This window comes from Hyla sarda, chromosome 7 (assembly GCF_029499605.1).
Source record: "Hyla sarda isolate aHylSar1 chromosome 7, aHylSar1.hap1, whole genome shotgun sequence".
NCBI lineage: Eukaryota > Metazoa > Chordata > Amphibia > Anura > Hylidae > Hyla > Hyla sarda.
The window spans coordinates 164,807,133-164,833,256 of record NC_079195.1 but is presented as its reverse complement, the minus strand read 5'-3'; the positions used below and the strand labels follow the sequence as shown (position 1 = coordinate 164,833,256).

Here is a 26,124-nt window from a genome sequence, read left to right as displayed (position 1 = left end):
ACGGTCAGATATTTTCTCCCACACTATCCACAGTACCGGTGCGGGATAGTGCGGGAGACGCTGATTAAAACGAGCCCAACCTTACCCGGATCCGCCCAGCCGTTCGCCCCCCAATTGTAGTTTTATTCTATGTGTATATCTTGCTGTAACTGGCACGGGCGGGGCTTTTGCAGGTTAACTGGCACTGACGTCAGTGCCGCTTCTAAATATTCATCCCCCCTCCCTCCAGTTAGGAGCGATGAAGAGAGGGAGAGCTGGAGGGAGGTGGGATGAATATTCAGAAGCGGTGCTGACGTCAGTGCCAGTTAACCTGCAGAAGCCTCGCCCGTGCCAATTACAGCAAGATATACACATAGAATAAAACTACAATTGCGGGAAAACGGCCAGGCGGGTCCGGGTAAGGTAGGGCTCGTTTTAATCAGCGTTTCCCGCACTATCCACCAGTACTGTGGATAGTGCAGGAGAAAATATCTGAGTTTTTCTTTAATGCTATGCTATGGCACAGGACTGAACAGAGTTTACAATGAAAATACTGCAGGCAAAAGTCCTCTATAGGAACAAAAAAAACAGAAAACTAAAACCCCCAAAATACAGTTTTTTTACAAAGTACAATTGGTCCCGCATAAAACAAGCACTGTAGGTGGATAAGAGGTGAAAGAGGTATAGCTATTAAAGGGAACGGAGTAAAAAAAAAAAAAAAAAAACTAAGTGCAAAAATATAAAATTGCTGCATCCTCAATGAGTTATATACTGAGGAAGTTAAAAGAGACACTTTGAAGAAAACTTTTCTTTAAAGAGGTACTCTGTTGCTAGACATCTTATCCCCTATCCAAAGCATAGGTGATAAGATGTCTGATTGCGGGGGTCAGGCTGCTGGGATCCCCACGATCTCTGTGCAGACACCCGGCATTCTGAACATTATGTTCAGAATGCTGGGTTCGGGAGGCATTGGAAGTGAGGTCACGCCACGCCCCACTAGTGACATCACACCACACCCCCTCCATTCATGTCTATAGAAGGGGGGGGGTGACTGCTGCCACGCCCCCTCTCATAGACATAAATGGAGGGGGCGTGGCATGACATCACCACTGTCTCCCTCAGTATGTTTTTAACAGTATTTATTACTTATTCAGAGCATATATGATAAATGTATGATGCTGCCATGGCGTGTTAAATTTTTTTTTACAATGTTAACCAATTTTGTTCTAATTTGAGACTCTCAGAGGAAGCTCCCCCATCCAACGTAGCACTATCACCTTCCATCCCAGGAAGAGCATTTAACGCAGAAATATTCTTTCATGTGACCCAGCCTTCTAAGCCAATAAACACAAATAAAAAATAAAATAAAATAAAAACATTTTCAGGGTATAATCAACAGGACAAGCCAAGAGTGTTGACAGCATTTCAACTATCTCTTTCCAGAATTTACACAGAAATGGACAATCCAAGATTAGGTGCCAAAAATCAGCACATGGCAACAGTCATGAGGCAGTTTATCCCTTCTGTGGAGTCTGGCCGGAATAAAAAAAACAAGGATGTATTATATACAACTGTAAAAGCTTATAATTTGCTGCTGGAGAAACATACGTGTGAACATACATACATACATGTGATTCAACTAGACCTGTCCAGTCCTCATCTACTTTTCACAGTTAGCTGAGCAGAGGATATATTGTTGCTAAGGGGCTGCGCATATATGGGGAGATTTATCAAAACGTGCGCAGAGGAAAAGTTCAGGTTGCTTTTAATTTTTCAGAGGACTTTTCAGAGGACAAAAAAAAAAAATAACCTCTTGAGGAAGGGCATTCCTGTACGCTCTTCTCCTGCTCACCTTCTATAATGCGCTCTCAGGAGCGTAGTGCGGGTCATAGTGGGGTGGTCCCAGCAGCTATCTGCCCCCGGGACCTGTGGCTATGTAAAAATATATTAGGAGATGTATTTTTTAATATACAATATCATTGAACAAGGGTGTACAAAATGGCTGAAATGACCTTTGGAATAAGTTGAGCTAGCTGAATCCTATAGATAGAATTGCTAAGCCAAGAAGTATTTCATGACACACTATTTCAGTATATACTATTTCAGGGGAATAGACACGTAGTCACGTTGAAGTACCATATATGTAAGGTTAGTAGAATCCAATCAGATAACAAGGTAACCATGACCTAATGTATACACCCATGAGATTATATATATATATATATATATATATATATATATATATATATATATACACATATATATATACATATATATATTCAGCCAACCCACTAGGAGGAGAGATATACTATATAGGCATATTTATGGATAGTAGACACAGGATTACTTAGGATAAACACGCCTACATATATAAAGGACACACTTCAATCATAGTAAACACACCCATAGTTATGGTATAAGAAGGGTCATCTGTAAAGAGGAAACACAAGGAAGAAGCCAAGCTAACCAAGGAGGAAGTAAGGCGGGGCCAAGCCAGACCAAGCCAAGCCAGCCTGATGAAAGATGACTGCTAAGAGGATGCTAAAAGGGAGGCCATCTTAGAAGGACCACAAGAAGGATCCAACATACAGAAACCCCAGCTGGTGAGACAAGTCTAAGGACATGCCTACATAACCTTCGTACTGTATGCTAAGGACTGTCATTACATGAAAAGGTCTTGTTTTATGTCTGCCATAATGTCAAGAAGAGTACAATAAACGTAGGTTTTTTTATACAAGCAAGATCTCGCTTTATCTCCATGGTTTACCGTGTCATAAATGACCAGTATATTTAACATTTTGGCGAAGCCAGCCATTCCGTCTTCGTCAAGCTTGAACAGGGGGAGTGACGAACGGATGCCATATTCAAGCTTTCGGAAGACGAGAACCTATAAAACGGACCAATGGAGGTGACAGAACTCAGCAGTGGAAACTGCTTAAGAAAAGACGTGCCAGACACAAGGAGGTGATCAGACGTATCAGCAAAGCGGGCTGAGGATTCAAGTGTGCTATCTTGTGAATATTGCTTTAATTACTTTTATAATGACAGGAAAAAGAAATGTACAGGTTTGAGACATGTCTAGTGATAAGATAGACTTAAAGGGGGTACTCCGCCCCTAGACATCTTATCCCCTATCCAAAAGGATAGGGGATAAGATGTCAGATCGCCACGGTCCTGCTGCTGGGGACCCCCGGGATCCCCGCTGCGGCACTGCACTATCATTACAGCACAGAGAGCGTTCGCTCTGCATGTAATGATGGGCAATACAGGGGCCGGAGCATCGTTACGTAACGGCTCCGCCCCTCGTGACGTCACGGCCCGCCCCCTTTCAATACAAGTCTATGGGAGGGGGCGTGGTGATAGTCACGCCTCCTGCCATAGACTTGCATTAAGGGGGCGGGCCATGAGGTCACGAGGGGCGGAGCCATGACGTCACGCTGCTGCATCCCCTGCATCGCCCGTCATTACGCACAGAGCGAACTCGCTCTGTGCTGTAATGATAGCGCAGTGCCGCAGCGGGGATCCCGGGGCTCCCCAGCAGCGGGTCCGCGGCGATCTGACATCTTATCCCCTATCCTTTGGGGATAAGATGTCTAGGGGCAGAGTACCCCTTTAAGTATGAGTGTGAAACTAAGAACAAAGAACTAGAGAATACATTAATATCTGTAAATAGGGAAAAAGCTAAGTCACGAAATATTTGTCACATGGTACAAATCTATAATTACTATGTTAACCAAGAACATAATTGGACTGAGAGCAAAAAAAAATATTGCTATACAGTGTAATAGTGACATAACAGGAGAAGCTAAGAATAGGTCTGTACTGACATCTGACACAGATACTATGTCTCAAAGACAGGTTGATTCAGATTAAGGAACAGATCTTAAATGTATCAAAGGTAAAAGGTATTTATTGGACATAAAAAGTCTAATACCTGCATTTCGTGAGAAATTACATGTAGTCAATCGAGTCTCTGGTGACCCGGTAAAAAAGGGTAAATGATGCTGTCCAAGACAGCCCCATTCACCCTTACCCAGCAGGAGTGAGGTGAGAGGGGTACCGCCTCATGATCACGTGATTGATCAGTCGGAACGACCGACCAATCACGACCCTGCTGGGCGGCGATCCGGACGGCGGAGATCTTGCCGGCGGGGTCTCCTACCTTGCCCTGGTCCGGTGGGGGTCCCCTCGGGATCGGTGGCAGCAGCGGCACGGTCAGGAGCAGCAGGATCGGTGGCAGTAGCGGCGCGGTCCCGACGCAGCAGGATACAGCAGGAGGTGAGGCCTGTTCACCTCCTGCTGTTGCTTAGCAACAACTCGCAGCATGCATAGCCAAAGGGCATGCTGGGAGTTGTAGTTTTGCAACAGCTGGAGTTCCAACTACAACTCACAGCATGCCCTTTGGTAGTCTGTGCATGCTGGGGGTTGTAGTTATGCAACAGCTGGAGGCACTTTTTTCTATGAAAAAGTGTGCATCCAGCTGTTGCATAACTACAACTCCCAGCATGCACAGACTACCAAAGGGCATGCTGGGAGTTGTAGCAGTGTGCCTCCAGCTGTTGCAAAACTACAACTCCCAGCATGCCCTTCGACTGTCAATGCATGCTGATTGTTGCAGTTTTGTAACAGTTGGAGATACATTGGTTGTGAAACAGAGTTTGTTACCTAACTCAGTGTTTTGCAACCAGTGTGCCTCCAGCTGTTGCAAAACTACAACTCCCAGCATGCACTGAGAGACTGTACATACTGGGAGTTCTAGTCTTGCAACAGCTAGAGGCAGACTGGTTGCGAAACACTGAGTTAACAAACTCTGTTTCGCAAGCAATGTGCCTCCAGCTGTTGCATAACTACAACTCCCAGCATGTATGGTCAGTGAATGCTGGGAGTTGTAGTTTTGCAACAGCTGGATGTTTGCCCCCCCCATGTGAATGTACAGGGTATATTCATACGGGTGGGTTTACAGCGAGTTCTGCTGCAAGTTTGAGATGCAGTAAATTTTCCGCCACAGCTCAAACTCCCAGCGAGAAACTCATTGTAAACCTCCGCCCGCATGAATAAACCATAAAAACACTACACAAAATAAAAAGTAAAACACGAAATACCCCTACACATTCCAGTCCCCCCCCCCCACAATAAAAAAAAAAAATGTATTGTACAGCAGTATTTTCAAAACGGAGCCTCCAGCTGTTGAAAAACAACAACTCACCAGTATTGCCGGACAGCCACTTACTGTCAAGGCATGCCGGGAGTTTTTCAACAGCTAGAGACACCCTGTTTGGGAAACACTGCCATAGGGTATTTTTGTGGCGGATTCAAATCCTCAATTTAGTCTTCAAATGTGCATGGTGCGCTCTCACTTCAGAGCCCTGTCGTATTTCAAGGAAACAGTTTAGGGCCACATATGGGGTATCTCCGTACTCGGGAGAAATTGCTTTACAAATTTTGGGGGGGCTTTTTCTCCTTTTACCCCTTATGAAAAGGTAAAGTTGGGGTCTACACCAGCATGTTAGTGTAAAAAAATATATATTTTTACACTAAAATGCTGGTGTTGCCCCATATTTTTAATTTTCACAAGCGGTAAAAGGAGAAAAAAAAAGACCCTCAACATTTGTAACACAATTTCTCTTGAGTACAGGGGCGTAAAATGCTCTGCGGACGCACAACATGGCTCAGAAGTTAGAGCATGCTATGTACATTTGAGGTCTAAATTGGTGATTTGCACAGGGGTGGCTGATTTTACAGCGGTTCTGACATAAACACAAAAAAAAGAAAAACCCAGATGTGACCCCATTTTGGAAACTACACCCCTCACGAATGTAATAAGGGGTTAAGGGAGCCCTAACAACCCACAGGTGTTTGACAAATTTCCGTTAAAGTTGGATGTGAAAATGAAGAAAACATTTTTTTTCACTAAAATGCTGGTGTTACCCTACATTTTCACAAGGGTGAATGGGAAAAAAGCCCTCAAAATTTGTAACCCCATTTCTTCTGAGAACATACCCCATATGTGGATGTAAAGTGCTCTGCGGGCGAACAACAATGCTCAGAAGAGAAGGAGCGCCATTGGGCTTCTGGAGAGAGAATGTGTCCGAAATTGAAGGCCATGTGTGTTTACAAAGCCACCATGGTGCTAGAACAATTGACCCCCCCCCACCACCACATGTGACCCCATTTTGGAAACTACATCCCTCACGTATTGTAATAAGTGGTGCAGTGAGCATCATTTACACACCACGTGTCTGACAGATTTTTGGAACAATCGTCCATGAAAATAAAAAAAAATTAAATTTTTCATTTGCACAGCCCACTGTTTCAAAAATCTGTCAAACGCCAGTGGAGTGTAAATGTTCACTGCACCCCTTATTAAATTCTGTGAGGGTTGTAGTTTCCAAAATAGGGTCACATGTGGGGGATTTCACTGTTCTGGCACCACGGGAATTTTGAAAATGCACAAGATCAATGGCGCTCCTTCTCTTCTGAGCATTGTAGTTCGCCTGCAGAACACTTTACATCCATATATGGGGTATTTCCAGAAATGGGATTACAAGTTTTGGGAGGCTTTTTCTCCAATTACGCTTTGTGAAAATGAAAAATTTGGAGGTAAAACCAGCATTTTAGTGAAAAAAATCAAATTTTTCCTTTTTCACGTCCATCTTTAGCGGAAATTTGTCAAGCACCTGTGTGGTGTTAAGGCTCACTGTACCCCTTGTTAGGTTCCTTGAGGGGTGTAGTTTCCAAAATAGTATGCCATGTGTGTTTTTTTTTTTTGGTGTTCTGGCACCATAGGGGCTTCCAAATGGCGACTTCTTCTCTTCTTAGCATTGTAGTGCGCCCGCAGTGCACTTGACATCCACACATGGGGTATTTCCATACTCAGAAGAGATGGGGTTACAAGTTTTGGGGGGCATTTTCTCCTATAACCCCTTGTAAAAATGTAAAATTTTGGGGAAAACCAGCATTTTAGTGAAAAAAAATTATACATTATTTTACACATCCAACTTTAACAAAAAGTTGTCAAACCCCTGTGGGGTGTTAAGGCTCAGCGGACCCCTTGTTACGTTCCTTGAGGGGTGTAGTTTCCAAAATGGTATGCCATGTTGAGTTTTTTTTTGCTGTTCTGGCACCATAGAGGCTTTCTAAATGGGACATGCCCCCAAAAGCCATTTCAGAAAAACTCACTCTCCAAAATTCCATTGTCGCTCCTTCCCTTCTGAGGCCTCTAGTGCTCCCAGAGAGCACTTGACATACACATATGAAGTATTTCCTTACTCGAGATAAATTGGGTTACAAATTTTGGGGGGGCTTTTTCTCCTTTTACCCCTTTAAAATTAAAAAAACTGGGTCTACAAGAACAAGCGAGTGTAAAAAATTAAGATTTAGAATTTTCTCCTTTACCTTGCCGCTATTCCTGTGAAACACCTAAAGGGTAAACACACTTTATGAATGTCATTTTGAATACTTGAGGGGGTGCAGTTTTTATAATGGGGTCATTTATGTGGTATTTCTAATATGAAGACCCCTCAAATCCACTTCAAAAGTGAACTAATCCCTGAAAAATTCAGATTTTGTGAAAAATTGCTGCTGATCTTTGAAGCCCTCTGATGTCTTCCAAAAGTAAAAACATGTCAACTTTATGATGCAAACATGAAAGTTGGGGATTTTATCACCAAGAAAGGATGCAAGTAACAATGAAAATTTACCACTGTGTTAAAGTAGAATATGTCATGAAAAAATTATCTCTGAATCGGAATAATTGGTAAAAGCATCCCAGAGTTATTGATGCATAAAGTGACAGTGGTCAGAATTGCAAAAAAGGGCTCAGTCCTTAAGGTGAAAAAGGGCTCAGTCCTTAAAAGGGTACTCCGCCCCTAGACATCTTATCCCCTATCCAAAAGGATAGGGGATAAGATGTCAGATCGCCGCAGTCCCGCTGCTGGGGAGCCCCGGGATCCCCACTGCGGCACTGCGCTATCATTACAGCACAGAGCGAGTTCGCTCTGCACGTAATGACGCGCAATACAGGGGCCGGAGCATCGTTACGTCACGGCTTCGCCCCTCGTGACGTCACGGCCCGCCCCTTTCAATACAAGTCTATGGGAGGGGGCGCGGCGGTCGTCACGCCCCCTGCCATAGACTTGAATTAAGGGGACGGGCCGTGATGTCACGAGGGGCGGAGCCATGACGTCACGCTGCTCCGTCCCCTGTATCACCCGTCATTACGCACAGAGCGAACTCGCTCTGTGCAGTAATGATAGCGGGGTGCCGCAGCGGGGATCCCGGGGGTCCCCAGCAGCGGCACCGCGGCGATCTGACATCTTATCCCCTATCCTTTGGATAGGGGATAAGATGTCTAGGGGCGGAGTACCCCTTTAAGGGGTTAATAGCTTTCTTATGCAGGAAGTTGTTAAATCAGAGTTAGCTATTGAAAAGAGACTGTATTAAATAATATTAGGTATAGATTAAATGGTAAATGACATTGGCTAAGTTTAATGGAAAATGGCAATATTGTGTAAAAAGTTAGTATGTTATGTTAGTGAGGGATTAATGTAATATTTTTAATAATAAGATAAAGAAAGATCATGTGATTATGTTTCTTTACTCTTTACTAACTTTTTTATGGTAAAGGTAGAGATATATAATATTCTATAGAACAAGACAGGATATGGTAAGTGTGTGTGTAATATGTATATATATATATATATATATATATATATATATATATATATATATATATATAATAAATATATATATATATATATATATATATAATAAATATATATATATATATATATATATATATATATATATATATATATATATATATATATATATAGTCAGGATGCACATGTAGAAGTTAATGTTTAACCCCTTAAGGACTCAGCCCTTTTTCACCTTAAGGACTCAGCCCTTTTTTGCAATTCTGACTGACTGTCACTTTATGCATTAATAAATCTGGGATCCTTTTGCCGATTATTCTGATTCAGAGACAGTTTTTTCGTGACATATTCTACTTTAACATAGTGGTAAATTGTTGTCGTTACTTGCATCCTTTCTTGGTGAAAAATCCCCAAATTTCATGAAAATTAATAATTTTTCTAACTTTAAAACTCTCTGCTTGTAAGGAAAATGGATATTCCAAATAAATTACCGTATTTATCGGGGTATACCACGCACCGGCCTATAACACGCACCCTCATTTTACCAAGGATATTTGGGTAAAAAAGGTTTTTTACCCAAATATCCATGGTAAAATGAGGGTGCGTGTGTGCGCGTGTATACCCCGATACACCCCCAGGAAAGGCAGGGGGAGAGAGGCCGTCGCTGCCCGCTTCTCTCCCCCTGCCTTTCCTGGGGTCTAGAGCGCTGCTGTCGGCCCTTCTCACCCCCTGGCTAGCCTCGATAGCCAGGGGGAGAGAAGGGGCAGCGGCACCCTCCCGTTGCCATGCACGGCGCGGCGCACTGACGTCATGCGCCGCGCCGTTCAGCGCATAGCAATGACGTCGGGGACGCACGCCGGAGGCCTGCAGCAGCGCGGACCCGACTCAGGTAATTATGCCACCGGGGATGGGGGGAGGCAACAGGGCAGCGGCGCCGGCAATGGGTGCCGCTGCCCCTTCTCTCCCCCTGGCTGTCGGCGCCGCTTCTCTCCCCCTGGCTATCGGCGCCGGCACCAATAGTCAGGGGGACAGAACGGGCAGCGGCGCCGATAGCCAGGGGGTGAGAAGGGCCGACAGCGGCGCTCTAGACTCCAGGAAAGGCAGGGGGAGAGAAGCGGGCAGCGACGGCCTCTCTCCCCCTGCCTTTCCTGGGGGTGTATCGGCGTATAACACGCACACAGACTTTAGGCTAAAAATTTTTGCCTAAAAGTGCGTGTTATACGCCGATAAATACGGTATATATTGATTCACAAATAAAATATGTCTACTTTATGTTGGCATCATAAAGTTGACATGTTTTTACTCTTTTGAAGACCTTAGAGGTCTTCAAAGTATAGCAGCAATTTTCAAGATTTTCATGACAATTTCAAAATCAGAATTTTTCAGGGGCCAGTTAAGTTTTAAGTGCATTTGAGGGGCCTTTCTGTGGGAAATACCCCATCAATGACCCCATTATAGAAACTACACCCCTCAAAGCATTCAAAATGACATTCAGAAAGTTTGTTAACCCTTTAGGTGTTTCACAAGAATAGCAGCAAAGTGGAGGAGAAGAATCTAAATCTGCATTTTTTACACTAACCCCATTTTTTTTTTATTAGGTGGAAAAAAATTTGTAGCCCAATTTCTCTCAAGTATGGAAATAACTCATATGTTGACATAAAGTGTTCTGCAGGCTCACAACATGACTCAAGAGGGAAAGAGCAACCGTGGAATTTTTTTAAACAAATTTTGCTGTCATGGTTTTGAGGGCCATGTTGCATTTAGGAAGCCCCCATGGTGCCAGAACAGCAAAAAAAAAAAAAGCCCCACATGGCATACTATTTTGGAAACTACACCCCTCAAGGATCGTAACAAGGGGTATAGGGAGCCTTAACACCTCACATGTGTTTGACGACTTTGTGTTGAAGTTGGAAAGTGAAAATGGAAAATTTGATTTTTAACACTAAAATGATGGTGTTACTCCAAATTGTTCATTTTCACCCCAAAATTTGAAGCCCAATTTCTCCTGATTAAGAAAATGCCCCAAATGTGTATGTTAAGTGGCGCACTACAGGTCTCAGAACAGAAGGAGCGCCATTGGTCTTTTGAAGAGAGAATTTTGCTGGAATTGAAGTCGGGTGTCATGTACATTTTCAAACCTCCCATGATGCCAGAACAGCAGAAACCCCCCACATGTGATACCATTTTGGAATCTAGACCCCTCCATGAACGTAACAAGTGTTAGAGTGAGTACTTGGGCCGTAAAAGTGAAAAATTAGATTTTGAATACTAAATTGCTGGTATTAACCAAATCTCTTTTAGTTTCACAAGTAGTAAGAGAAAAAAAGCTCCATAAAATTTGTAGCCCAATTTCTCCAGAATAAGGATATACATATATGGCGGTAAAGCACTATACAGGGCTTAGGGGTGAGACACCGATGAGATTTGAGGCCTAAAGTGGTGCTTTACACTGCAATGGTTGAGGTTCTGAAGTAAAATTTAAAAAAAATCCCCGGCAAGTGACCACAATTTTGAAACTACACCCCTTAAGGAAGGTAACAAAGGATACAGTGAGTACGTATACCTCACAGTTTTTTTTTAACAGTGGGCCATAAATTGAAAAATTTGATTTTTTTTACACTAAAATGCTGGGGTTACCCAAATTTTTACATTTTCACAAGGGGTAATTAGAGAAATTGGGTTACAAATTTTGGAGGGCTTTTTCTCCTGACTATGGAAACACATCCACATATGGGGTAACGTGCTGGGCGGGCGCACAACAAGGCTCAGAAGTCTTAGAGGTCTGTTTGCATTTGAAGCCTATGGCATATCAGTAGCTGACGGTTACCGTATATACTCGAGTATAAGCAGAGTTTTTCAGCACGATTTTTCGTGCTGAAAACACCCCCCCCCCCCCCTCGGCTTATACTCGAGTGAACTCTCCACCCGGAGTGGTCTTCAACCTGCGGACCTCCAGAGGTTTCAAAACTACAACTCCCAGCAAGCCAGGGAAGCCATCGGCTGTCCGGGCTTGCTGGGAGTTGAAGTTTTGAAACCTCTGGAGGTCCGCAGATTGAAGACCACTGCGGCCTTCGACATCATCCAGCCCCCTCTCACCCCCTTTAGTTCTGTACAGTACTCGCCTCCGCTCGGCGCTGGTCCGGTGCTGCAGGACTGTCCGGTGAGGAGGTCGTCCGGTGGGATAGTGGTTCCGGGCTGCTATATTCACCGGGGAGGCCTCTTCTAAGCGCTTCGGGCCCGGCCCCAGAATAGTCACGTTGCCTTGACGACGACGCAGAAGTACGTTCATTACCAATGTCCTTCTGCGTCATCGTCAAGGCAACGCCTCTATTCTGGGCCCGAAGCGCGGAGAAGAGGCGCCCCCGGTGAAGATAGCAGCCCGGAACCACTATCCCACCGGACGACCTCCCCACCGGACAGTCCTGCAGCACCGGACCAGCACCGAGCGGAGGGGGTGAGAGGGGGCTGGATGATGTTGAAGGCCGCAGTGGTCTTCAACCTGCGGACCTCCAGAGGTTTCAAAACTACAACTCCCAGCAAGCCCGGACAGTCTATGGCTGCCCGGGCTTGCTGGGAGTTGTAGTTTTGAAACCTCTGGAGGTCCGCAGGTTGAAGACCACTGAGGGCGGATAGTTCACAAGAGGATGATGACAAGAGGATGATGACAAGGGGATGATGAAGGGGGGGGGTGGGATGATGACAAGGGGATGATGACAAGGGGATGAAGGGGGGGTGTGGGATGATGACAAGGGGATGATGAAGGGGGGTGGGGATGATGACAAGGGGATGATGAAGGGGGGTGGGGATGATGACAAGGGGATGATGAAGGGGGGTGGGGATGATGACAAGGGGATGATGACAAGGGCATGATGAAGGGGGGGTGTGGGATGATGACAAGGGGATGACAGGGTGATGATGATGAGGGTCTGGATGATGACAGGGGGGGATGATGTATTTCCCACCCTAGGCTTTTCCACTTATACTCATCAACTTTTCCTGGGATTTTGGGGTGAAATTAGGGGCCTCGTCTTATATTCGGGTCGGCTTATACTCGAGTATATATGGTACATACATTCAGAGGAAAATACAAAAATGAAACAACTACATGTGACACCATTACAGAAAGTACCCACCCTGAGGAATGGGTATAGGGGTAAAGAGGACATTTTGAACACACGGGTGTTACCTAAATTTATTTTCCAGGAATGGATGAAGGGTATCTTTTGAAAATTTCTGGGAACAACTAACACGTAACTACGAATTGTCACCTGGAAATACAACAGCGCTTATGATGGAGAACTCTTCGCATTTGAGGCCGATATTTGTTACGGACCTAACAGTTACATACATTCAGAGGAAAATATAAGAAAAGAACACCAACATGTGAGCTTATTACAAACAGTACACCCCCCCTAGGGAAGGTGTATAGGGGTGAAGTGGAGATTTGGAACAGACGGGTGTTCCCTAAATTTATTTTCCAGGAATGGAGGAATGGATGAAGTGTACTATTGGAGGGGGGGGGGGATTTACAATTTTAATATTGATATGCCAATTCCCAGAATGATGACCCAGATTATATCCGAGAGTAAAAATGATGCCTGCCCAAAACCCTATGCTCTGAATCATCATTCTGGGAATGTGATGTGTGCGCGTCCCTATTCTGTTACCTTCATTTAAAAATGTAGTACTCCATAGAAGTGTGATACCCCCTGAAGCAATCCTTAATGCAGCGGCCCGGATAATGGGGGCAAGCGTTGCACTGAGTCCTTACGAATCCCCCTCTTGCGACACGCACTGCATTTTTTCTGGGATCGTCCCTTCTTTCCAGTGTGGGGGACCTCATCTGGAAAGTGTTGGCCGGGGACGATCCGGGGGCCCACAGTTCCAGAGGTGCTCTGACCTGCTCTTTGGCGGTCAGCAAAGATGAGGGCCTTTAGCACTTCCTCTTGAAACTGCATGTATGTCCCTGTGTTGCCAGCGTACTGGGACAGTACAAAAGAGTTGTTCATGGCAACCTGTACCATGTAGACCGCAACTTTTTTGTACCATACCCTTTGTTTTCCACATGACATTATATGGCTGGAGGACTTGATGAGAAAGATCAACTCCCCCCCCACAGACCAATTGTAGTCCAGAATACAATCAGGCTTGAGGACCGGTCCCACGGTACCTCGCACAGGGACAGGGGTGCTGCCGTTCCCATGAACTGTGGTGAGCATAAGGACATCCCTCTTGTTCTTATACCTGACCAGCAACAGGTTTTCATGGGTAAGGGCACGGGACTCACCCCGGGGGATAGGAGTCTGCAGGGGATAGGAAGGAAGGTCTCTTTGATTCTTCCGGACTGTCCCACAAGCGACAGTGGATCTGGCGGCGAGTGATGTGAAGAGAGGGATACTAGTATAAAAGTTATCCAGGTAAAGGTGGTAACCTTTATCTAGCAATGGGTGCAAAAGGCTCCAAACGATTTTCCCACTAACACCAAGAGTGGGGGGACATTCAGGGGGTTCAATACGGGAATCTCGTCCCACATACACGATAAACTTGCAAGTGAAAACTGAGGTACTCTTGCAAAGTTTATACATCTTCACACCATACCACGCTCGCTTGGTAGGGATGTATTGCCGGAAGCTGAGTCTCCCCTTGAAGCTGATGGAGAGGCTCATCAATAGTGACCTCCCTTCCAGGGACATAGGACTCCCAAAATTTGGCCCCGAAGTGATTGATGACCGGTCTGATTTTATACAGGCGGTCATAAGCGGGATCAGTTCGGGGGGGGGGGGGGACATGCCGCATTATCAGCATAATGCAAACATTTCTGAATGGCCTCGAACCTGAGACGTGTCATGGCCATATTGTAGAGCCGGGTCTGGTAAAGGACGTCCCCACTCCAATATTGACGGACACTGGGTTTCTTGACCAAGCCCATATGCAGCACGAGGCTCCAAAATGTCCTCATTTCAGCTGCATTGACTGGGAACCAGCCACCGGGCCTAGCCATGAATGAGCCCGGGTGTGCGGCGACGAACTGTTGGGCGTACAGGTTCGTCTGCTCAACAATCAGATTGACAAAGTCGTCACTGAAAAAAAAAAAATGAAATAGTCCATTTCAGTGAACCAGACGATGTCAATCTTGATTCTTGAGTCACCAACAAACTCAGGAATCACGGACTCGTGGTCCGCTGGCTGAGTCCAGACAAGTTCTCCGGTACAGAGCACCAGTGAACTTGGCTGGGGGGCGTGACTAGTATGAGCGCCAGGGGGACTCATACTAGCATGGGGCACAGGGTCAGGAGCAAAGGAGGCTTGCGGACCCGCTTGGCGGCATCTCCGCCACCTTGGTGGCTCATCCTCAGAACTAGATGATAAGGAAATAAGGAATGTGGGGTCTTCCTCGTCCTCTGAGGTGCTTTCAGTGTCGGAGGCAAGTACGGCATATGCCTCCTCTGCTGAAAATGCCCTGCGGGCCATTTCCCTACTCTAATGGGGGGTGAAGTGTAAATATGTGGGGGGGAAACTTTATTCGTGTATGTGCTGCGTGTGGTGTGGTGCGATAATGCCTCCCTAACCTAACTAACTAAACTCGCCCTAAAAGAAAAAATATAAAATAAACACTGCCGTGGGGTAATTTTCGTATCGGAGGCAAGTATAATTCTTGCATCTATGTCCGCCCCTATGCAAATCCCTAATCTAGGCCTCAAATGCGCATGGCACTCTCTCACTTCGGAGCCCTGTCGTATTTCAAGGCAACATTATGGGACCACATATGGGGTATTTCCGTACTCGAGAGAAATTGCCTAACAAATTTTGGGGGGCTTTTTCACTTTCTACCCCTTATTGAAAAGTAAAGTTGGTGGCTACACCAGCCTGTTAGTGTAAAAAAAATAAAAAAATTTACACTTACATGCTGGTGTTGGCCCAGAAGGAAAAAAGACCCCCAAAATTTGTAACACAATTTCTCCTGAGTGCGGAAACAAGGCTCAGGAGTGAGAGCGCACTATGTACATTTGAGGCCTAAATTGGTGATTTGCACAGGGGTGGCTGATTTTACAGCGGTTCTGACAAATGCAAAAAAATAAATACCCACATGTGACCCCATTTTGGAAACTACACCCCTCACGGAACGTAACAAGGGGTATAGTGAGCTTTAACACCCCACAGGTGTTTGACAAATTTTCGTTTAAGTTGGACGAGAAAATGACATTTTTTTATTTTTTCACTAAAATGCTGGTGTTATTCGAAATGTTTCCTTTTCACAAGGGGTAAAAGGAAAAAATCCCCCCAAAATTTGTAATCCCATATATGGATGTAAAGTGCTCTGCGGGTGAACTACAATACTCAGAAGACAATGAGCTCCATCGGGCTTTTGGAGAGAGAATGTGTCCGGAATTCAAGGCCATGCGTGTTTACAAAGCCCCCCGTGGTGCCAGAACAGTGGATCCCCCCCCCAATGTGACCCCACTTTGCAAACTACACCCCTCACATAATGTAATAAGGGGTACAGTGAGCATTTTCACCCCACAGGTGTCAGATTTTTTTGAACAGTGGTCCATGAAAATGAAAAATGTAGTTTTTCATTTGCACAGCCCACTGTTCCAAAATCTGTCAAACGCCAGTGGGGTGTAAATGCTCACTGCACCTCTTATTAAATTCTGTGAGGGGTGCAGTTTCCAAAATGGGGTCACATGTGGGGGGGGGGGGGTTCTGCTGTTCTGGCATCATGGGAGGTTTGTAAATGTACATGGCCCCAACTTCAATTCAAGCAAAATTCTCTCTCTATAAGTCCAATGGCACTCCATCTGTTCTGAGACCTGTAGTGCGCCTCTTAATGGGGAGAAATTGGGCTTCAAATTTTTGGGTCCATTTTCTCCTAATACCCTTTGTGAAAAAGACAAATTTGGGGTAACACCATCATTTTAGTGTTAAAAATCTAATTTTCCATTTTCATGTCCAAACTCAACGCGAAGTTGTCAAACACCTGTGAGGTGTTAAGGCTCACTATACCCCTTGTTACGTTCCTTGAGGGGTGTAGTTTCCAAAATAGCATGCCATGTTGGGTTTATATTGCTGTTCTGGCACCATGGGGGCTTCCTAAATGCAACATGGCCTCCTAAAACCATGACAGCGAAATTAATTTTCAACAATCCTACAGTTGCTCTTTCCCCCTTGAGCCATGTTGTGAGCCCGCAGAGCACTTTCTGTCAACATATGTATTTCTGTACTCAAGAGAAATTGGGATACACATTTGTCGGCACTTTTTCTCCTAACACCACTTCTAAAAATGAAAAAAATGGGGCTACAAGAATATGTTACATAATAAAAAAAATGCAGATTTAGATTTTTCTCCTCCACTTTTCTGCTATTCTTGTGAGAGAAAGGGTTAACAAACTTTCTGAATGTCATTTTGAATACTTTGAGGGGTGTAGTTTCTATAATGGGGTAATTTATGGGGTATTTCTTACAATAAGGCCCCTCAAATCCACTTCAAACTTAACTGGTCCCTGAAAAATTCTGATCTTGGAATTTTCGTGAAAATTTTGAAAATTTCTGCTATACTTTGAAGCCCTCTAATGTCATCAAAAAGTAAAACCATGTCAACTTTATGATGCAAACATGAAGTAGACATATTGCATTTGTGAATCAATATACAATTTATTTGGTATGTCCATTTTCCTTACAAGCAGAGAGTTTAAAAGTTAGAAAAATGCAAAATTCTCAAAATTTTCATGAAATTAGGGGATTTTTCTCCAAGAAAGGATGCAAGTAACGATGAAAATTTACCATTATGTTAAAATAGAATATGTCTCGAAAAAACTCTCTCTGAATCAGAATAAAAGGTAAAAGCATCCCAGAGTTATTAATGCATTCTACTTTTTCCATTAAAACCTTCATGAACTGCAACTCTCATCATTTAATTTACTTAGCCACATGCCATCAATGCTCACTTCAATATGTGGGTTGCACTATTAGGAAATTTAAAACCCGGATAGCAGAGCACTTAAGAGCAGCCACTTCCACGCACCTCTTTAGTAGTGCTTGCACGTCATCAGGACTGAGTAAACACATCCGAGAGATCCATGAAGGGGACTATTCAGACATAACGGTTTGCAGCATTGAAAAAGTTCAGCAGCCAAGAAGAGGCGGTGAATGGACACGAATGGTATGGTCTAGAGAAGCCTTCTGGATTTTATCTTTAGACACACGTGCCCCTAAAGGTTCGAATTACTGCAACGATCTTATGTATATATACTAATTATATTTCATTATATTCCATGTTGTCATGAAGGGACAATGCAGGTTATTTAACTGCCCGTATTCAGGTTAATGGACGGCTTTCCCCAGCATTTGAGTTGAGGAGAGGTACGCGGCAGGGGTGCCCCCTGTCGCCTTTACTCTTTGCATTGGCTATAGAACCACTGGCTTGCCTCCTTAGGTCCTCACCTGATATAATTGGATTCCGTTATGGCTCCCTTGATGAGAGAGTGGCGCTTTACGCAGATGATATGTTGCTATTTTTGGGCGATACCGCTAGGTCTCTGACCCCTGCCATGTCTATCATTACCGAGTTTGGTACCTACTCCGGCCTGCTCATTAATTGGGATAAGTCGGTATTGATGCCCCTGGATCCCTTGCCCCGTATCCCTCAGATAGCACTCTCCAATATTCAGGTGGTTAAGGAATTTAAATACTTGGGTATTAACATCACACCCTTTTTATGCGATTTTATACCCCGGAATCTGACGCCCCTGCTGGACAAGAGTTCTCAGAAGGTAGCTGTCTGGTGTAAATTACCGATCTCAGTGATTGGTCGGACTAATCTAACAAAAATGGTGCTAATGCCGCAGTTATTATATGTGCTGCAGAACTCGCCAGTGTGGATAGCCATGACTTACTTTTATAGGATACAACGGCTTTTCAGACAGTTTGTGTGGGGGGGGGGGGGGGGGGGCGCGACTGCTGGGATCAAACTTGAGACACTACAAAGGGGAAAAACTTCAGGTGGGCTAGCGTTACCTAATCCCTGGCTGTATTTTCTTGCCTCACAGATACATCAGATTAGAGGGTGGGCGAAGATATCTCTCCTGGGTCCTACGGGTCGGTTTTTTATGGCCAGACATGGAGGGAGGGTGCCATTGCATATTCTGGAGATTGGAGCCTTGACCAGACCTCAGGATTCCTCTCCCACTACCCAACTCCTTTGCAAGCTTTGGGGCCACGCGCGCAAGTTACTAGGTCTTACAAGTTTCATATCGTGTGCACCGCTGTGGCGTAACCCGGGCTTGCCAGTTTTCTACTCTTTTGTGGATGCTGGTTTTTGGGAGAGGATGGGACTATGAAGTGGGGCAGTTGGCTGTACAGGGGTAGTCCGATCTTTTGAGGACTTGCAGGAAGAGTTTGCTTTACCGCGCTCCTCGTTTTATCGGTACCTGCAACTCCGTCACGTGTACGAAACTCAAAATCGTCTGCGGCTGATAGAGGTGCAAACTAACAGGGTCCTAGAATCGGTTATTATGAAACGGGAATCTGCTGGAGTTATTTCTTGGCTGTACGGTGAGCTATTGAGTTTTTACTATGAACGGTTCCCTTTGACGGTCCGACATAAGTGGGCTGAGTGATGAGGAATGGTGTATAGTCTTGTCGCTTACCCCGTCGTTGTCTCTGTCGGAGGCTAACAGGCTGTCACAGCTGTTCTTTCTGTATAGGGTGTATAAGAACCCTCTGTTCTTATATAAGGTTGGTGTTCGGTCCGACTCTGCCTGCCCTAGGTGTGGGGAGCTGGAGGCTCACTTGCTTCACATGATGTGGGAGTGCCCCGTTTTAGATGCTTATTGGGCTGATGTGTTACGCCTTCTCAGGGATGTTTATGGGGTTACACTGCTTAGAGAACCTAAGGTATGCTTACTTGGTCTTATTGGATGTGATAGGGAACCTTCCATGTGAGAGGTGGGGATCTTACGTGTGCTGTACCAAGCCAGGAAACTCATTGCTCAGTACTGGATTAGACCGGCTCCTCCAGGTGTAGCTGATCTTATTAACAGAATATGGCAGATAGTACGCTTGGAGAAAGGGATATATATTAAATGTAACGTTGAACGGAAATTTGATAATATTTGGGGACCCTGGGTACACCATTTTGACCCCCTGAGGACTGGTTCGTAAATGCTTGTGACCCCTCGGCCTGTGTTTATATTAGGATTGGCTTATGGTCTGGGGACTATCTGTATTTGACTTCACTCTCTTCCTTGTCTGCCCTTTTCTTTCTCTCCTCCTCTGGTGGCTTTGTTGAATTGCCTGGGGGTGCTGCTTGCTGGAGTTGTGTGCACTGGGATTGGGGGAGTCTCCCTATTTGAATATGAGTATATTAAAACCTCTAGTTTACTGCTTGTGTATATTCCTGCTCCTGTAGATGGAAGAGACGGACTGTTTGTATGTACGGTGGGTGGGGGGTTTATTGTTGTATGTTTAAAAATGGTTAAACTATTAATAAAAATATCTGATTTAAAAAAAAACAAGTACCGTTGTCATCAGTGTCCCCTGCACTACCTGTCGGTACCAACAGGTTGGTGCAGGTGACACTGGTGACAGATTTCCTTTAAAGGGGTACTCCGCCCCTAGACATCTTATCCCCTATCCAAAGGATAGGGGATAAGATGTCCGATCGCCGCGGTCCCGCTGCTGGGGAGCCCCGGGATCCCCGCTGCGGCACCCCGCTATCATTACAGCACTGAGCAAGTTCGCTCTGTGCGTAATGACGGATGATACAGGGGACAGAGCAGCGTGACGTCAAGGCTCCGTCCCTCGTGACATCAAGGCCCGTCCCCTTAATGAAGTCTATGGCAGGGGGCGTGACGACCGCCACGCCCCCTCCCATAGACTTGTATTTAAAGGGGCGGGCCGTGATGTCACGAGGGGGCGGAGCCGTGACATAACGATGCTCCGGCCCCTGTATTGCTCGTCATTACGTGCAGAGCGAACTCGCTCTGTGCTGTAATGATAGCGGGGTGCTGCAGCGGGGATCCTGGGGATCCCCAGCAGCGCGACCGCGGCGATCTGACATCTTATCCCCTATCCTTTGGATAGGGGATACGATGTCTAGGGGCGGAGTACTCCTTTAAGGCCTCTGGGAGCAACTGTGCACAACTTAAACATCCAAAACACAACATTTTTGTAGAAGCTCAAACCAGTTTGATGTGCGCTGCACGATATGATAGATTGGGGTTACTTTAACCCCTTAAGGACCAAGAACGTACCAGTATGTCCTGAGTCCTTTCCCTTAATATAACGTGGGGCCGACATGGCCCCGCGTCATAGCGGGTCGGGCCCGGCCTTTAACAATGGCCGGGACCCGTGGCTAATAGCGCGTGGCAGTGATCACGGTGCCGCGCGCCATTAACCCTTTAGACGCGGCATTCAAAGTTGAACGACGAAGTGAAAGTGAAACCATGCCGGTTAGCTCAGGGAGCTGTTCGGGATCGCCGCGGCTTCCCGAACAGCTGTTAGACACGAGGAGGGTCTCCTACCTTGCCTCCTGGTGTCCGATCGCCGAATGACTGCTCAGTGCCTGAGATCCAGGCATGAGCAGTCAAGCGGCAGAATCATCGATCACTGGTTTCCTATGATAAACCAGTGATCAATGTAAAAGATCAGTGTGTGCAGTGTTATAGGTCCCTATGGGAGCTATAACACTGCAAAAAAAAAAGTGGAAAAAAAAGTGAATAAAGATCATTTAACCCCTTCCCTATTAAAAGTTTGAATCAACCCACTTTTCCCATTTAAAAAAAAAACAGTGTAAATAAAAATAAAAATAAACATATGTGGTATCGCCGCGTGTGGAAATGTCCGAATTATAAAAATATATTGTTAATTAAACCGCAAGGTCAATGGCGTACGCGCAAAAAAATTCCAAAGTCCAAAATAGTGTCTTTTGGTCACTTTTTATATCATGAAAAAATTTATAAAAAGTGATCAACAAGTCTGATCAATACAAAAAGGGTACTGCTAAAAACTTCAGATCATGGCGCAAAAAATTAGCCCTCATACCGACAGAAGCCCCCAAAAGTTACAAAATGGCTTTTTTTTAAAATTTTGTCTCAAAATTATTTTTTTTCCCGTTTCGCCGTCGATTTTTGGGTAAAATGACTGATGTCACTGCAAAGTAGAATTGGTGGTGCAAAAAATAAGCCATAATATGGATTTTAGGTGCAAAATTGAAAGGGTTATGATTTTTTAACGGTAAGGAGAAAAAAATGAAAGTGGTACAAACGGAAAACGGGGGTCCTTAAGGGGTTAATGGGATCAATTTCTAAAAAAGTGTACCATGGCGCAATGTCTCTCCAAAAGGAATTTTTTATTTATATATTTTCTATGTTTGTTAAACCTGTAATGTAGGGTTTGGATTGTTCGTCCCACATATTGGAGCTCACCAACACACAGTCGAAAAAATAAATAACACCAGTTAGATAAGATGTAATTGTACTGATATTATGTCTGATTTCTCTTACTGATGGTAAGGCTTTTTTCTTTCTGCTTGTGCTGCCGTATCTGGCTTGGGGCTAACAGATTTTAAAGAAGGAGCTCGTCGTAAGGCGATTTGTGGGACATCTGATAGTTTATCCTTTAGATAAACATCATTAAGTAGAATGTGCCAGTTCTGTTTGAGAATCTGTCTTATTCTTGCAGCAGAATTACTAAACATGATAATAAAGTTTTTTTTCTGTTTCTGTATCCCGTTAAACACATTCTCCATTGTATGACTACTGTCAGGTTGTAGACATTCTTTCTGTGTTCTATGCTTCACTTTATCTAGTGCTAGTTTAACATTCGCTCTGGGATATTTTTTCTCTTTGAATATTTTTTCTTATATTTTCGCTTGTTGTTTAAACATATTGTTATCGGTACAGTTTTTACGTATGCGCTTAAACTGGCTGTTGGGTATATTCTTCACCCACTGCTTATAATGGCCATTGTTGAAATCTAAGTAACTGTTCACATCCACAGTCTTGAAATAGGTGGATGTGGTAAACTTTGTTTTATTATGCGTAATGCATAAATCAAGGAAGTGGATTTTTTTTTATAAGAAGGATATCTGTAGATTCCTGTGATCCTCTCCATATACAGTCATGACCGTAAATGTTGGCACCCCTGAAAAGTATTTTTCACAGCAAAAGATTGCAGTAACACGCTTTGCTATACACATGTTTATTCCTTTTGTATTATAGAAAGAAACCAGGATTTTCGGCGCTGACCATAGAGAAAGTATCGGAGCCCAGGTAAGAGAAGGAGGTTTATTAGCAACGCGTTTCACCGCGCTTGCGCGGCTTCATCAGGCTGGAGCGCCGAAAATCCTGTTTTTTTTCTGAAGTCTTGTTCCATTCCACACATTCTCCAGGAAGGCTGCAGACAACAGGATTGTGATCCTTAAAATCACATGCATTCAGCATAGTTGTGTATGTCCTCACACAACTCAGCAGGGTGAGCACGGATATTGCAGTCTTTCTCCTCCCCACCCTCGTGCTGGCTTTACTACACAGGGAGCGCCTTTCCTCTTTTCTTTTTTGTGTGTATTGGAACTAAACCAAACAAGGGAGGAAAGAAAGCTAATTTGACATAATGTCACACCAAACTCCAAAAAGGGGCTGGTCAAAATTATTGTCACCCTTAACTTAATATTTGGTTGCACACCTGTTGGAAAAAAATAACTGAAATTGGTCGCTTCCTATAACCATCAATAAGCTTCTTGCACCTCTCAGCCGGAATGTTGGACCACTCTTCCTTTGCAAACTGCTCCAGGTCTCTCTTATTGGAAGGGCGCCTTTTCACAACAGCAATTTTAAGATCTCTCCACGGGTGTTCAATGGGATTTAGATCTGGACTCATTGCTGGGCACTTCAGAACTCTCCAGCGCTTTGTTGCCATCCATTTCTGGGTGCTTTTTGATGTATGTTTGGGGTCATTGTCCTGCTGGAAGACCCAAGATCTTGGATGCAAACTCTTTCAAGTTACCATTTATTTCTTCCCAAGTTATAACTAATTCTACTGGTTTCACTTACGTTAAAAGAAAACGGTCATCTGTTCACCGACACTAAATCCAAAACATTAAGTTATAGTATGGGTGAAAAGGAGACCGATGAGCGGTTAATGGGTTAAATACGCACCTGCAGCCGGGAGATATGTCCCGGCGAAGATCTTCTTCCATATTCAGTGAATTGCACGCTGGGGGTGGGCCTGCCAGCTCAATATTCATTGCCACGGGTTGTGTGAGCGCTGTGCTGACTGAATGCTCACGAGACCCACGACAATGAATATTCAAATCGAGCCAGTGGGCCCACCTCCAGCACGCAATTCACTAAAGATGGAAGATCTTCGCAGGGACAGATATCCGGGTTGCAGGTACGTATTTAACCCAATAACCCCTCACCGGTCTCCTGTTCACCCACACTATAACCCAGTGTATTGGGTTTAGTGTGGGTGAACAGATAACCATTTTCCTTTAATAACACGCGGTATCTGCGGTGATATATAACGTATAGTTCTAATTACCTAGCTCTAGACTAATAATCCTAAGCGCGGTTATGTGGTCCATAGCTTTATTCATAAAAACACAAAGCAGTGAGACCTTTTCTGTAAATGCCTCCTGTTGGTTAATATTTAAATAGATCTTAATAATACTTCATAATAAAACATGGGAAGTTATCTTGCTAATAGGTGGTTGATCCCGAATCACATTATGGCAAGACTGCCTTTTTGTCCGTATATTGTCCCCACTTCTATTGCTCCTGGTATAGTTGCCAGGCTATCCCTTGGTTATACTTAATTGGTCACACTTACTTAAAACAGGCAATATCTATGGAGTCCTAACTATCTTGAATAAGCAAACGTGCAATGCTATGCACCAGAGCTTCATTCATAAAATACAATATTATAAACAAGCTGCAGCTTGGAACCCTGAAAAAGTGCTTCCAGCTGTTTAAATAGAAACGCATACGCAGATCGCATATTCACTTGGTATTAGATCCTGACATACTCACTGGTGATCTATGTATTCTTTTTTTTCTTTTCGTTCCTGTTCCCCTTAGCTTTACTATTTACCGTATTTATGATATTAAATGGGTATGAAATTTGTTCTGGTTAAAGATATGAATGTGATTTTCTTTTTAACCTTTTTTATTATACTTTATGTAACAATTACTAATTCCATTTCATATTTCTACATATGTTTTTTAACTTTGATTGCTTTATTATTATTATATTTGGCATGGACCCCGACTCGGTAGTAGTCCAATAGGTGTGTTTTAAATAGCGCGCGATTTGTAATTGTACCAATTTACTGCCTGACAAAGAACCCGGCTCGGGTTCAAAACATTTGAGTTGCACCCTTCTTAAATAAATACCAATTTTATAAATTCTTTGGCGATTGGATACTTTATACTCTGGTGAAGCGCCGGAATGAATGTCCATCTTCCTGGAAGCTGTTTCTTCCCTGCACCTTTATTGCGACTACCGGGACACCTCTGTGGATCGGGTAGGACTTCAAGGCAGCCACGCCATGCAACCAGAGACTGCATAGTGGGTCTATAGGCACGGCAAGGAGTCGTGCCCTCAGCACAACAACATCTGGTAAGGAGTTTCACTTTGAATGCGGCACCTTATCTAAGTCAGTACCACACTAGGAGCGCACCTCAAGGGGTTAAAGAAGCGATCTCATTGGTGCTATGGGCAACTGGTCAACGTTTGCTCTGCACAGGTATTGATAAATCTCTCTAATAGAACATAAAATCAACCCAGAGGACACCTGTGTTTTAAAGAAAAACACAAAAGGGGACTTAACTAACCAATTTGGCATGTCTTGTACAAGAGTGCATTTCCTAACACAATGACCATATAGTTATCTTACCTCTTGGCTTTGTATGTGCTGAAGTGATGCCCTTATATGTGGCTCACGGACCCCAAGACGTGGAATGAAAAAAGTTTCACTGTGTGACTGTGTCAGAAAACTTTGAGGTATTGTAGAATCATCACCAGATACTGCTTTCTGTAAACGGAAGTACTGTGGAACATCTTTTACTTCTAGAGTTACTGGTAGCATTGGTGTATTCAGAGAATGGCTAGCAGCTGCAAAGACATAAATAGGTAAAATGAAATTATTATATACATATACACACACACAAATAAAAGTGATCATATCTTTATCAGAATATATAATTAGCGTATGTTCACAAATGCGTATTTTGCTGCATATTTTCTATGGCTGATTTTCCTACATGTTGACTTCGAAGGCTAAATGACTGACCCTTATGGTCTGTTCACACAAGCAGATTTCATGTGGATTTTCTGCAGAAAAGCTGCAGCAGGTTTTGCTCCCATTGACTTCAATGGGTTTGCAAAAAATCAGACACTATTGAATATTTTCTGCTGGCTCACTTTAGTCAAAAGGTAGCAAAATACACTAGGAATTTTCCACAGTAAATACCCTAAGGGTCCGTTTACA

General features: G+C 44.2%; 1 protein-coding gene across 1 annotated transcript in view; it reads right to left on the bottom strand.

Moving 5' to 3' along the window:
• Nucleotides 1-26,124, bottom strand: part of LOC130282692 (transmembrane protein 132A-like) — a 311,553-nt gene that overhangs the window by 210,884 nt on the left and 74,545 nt on the right. Inside the window, exon 2 of the mRNA XM_056531203.1 lies at nt 25,531-25,748. Within this exon, the coding sequence (XP_056387178.1) occupies nt 25,531-25,748 (218 nt within the window). The remainder of the gene's footprint in view (nt 1-25,530; nt 25,749-26,124) is intronic.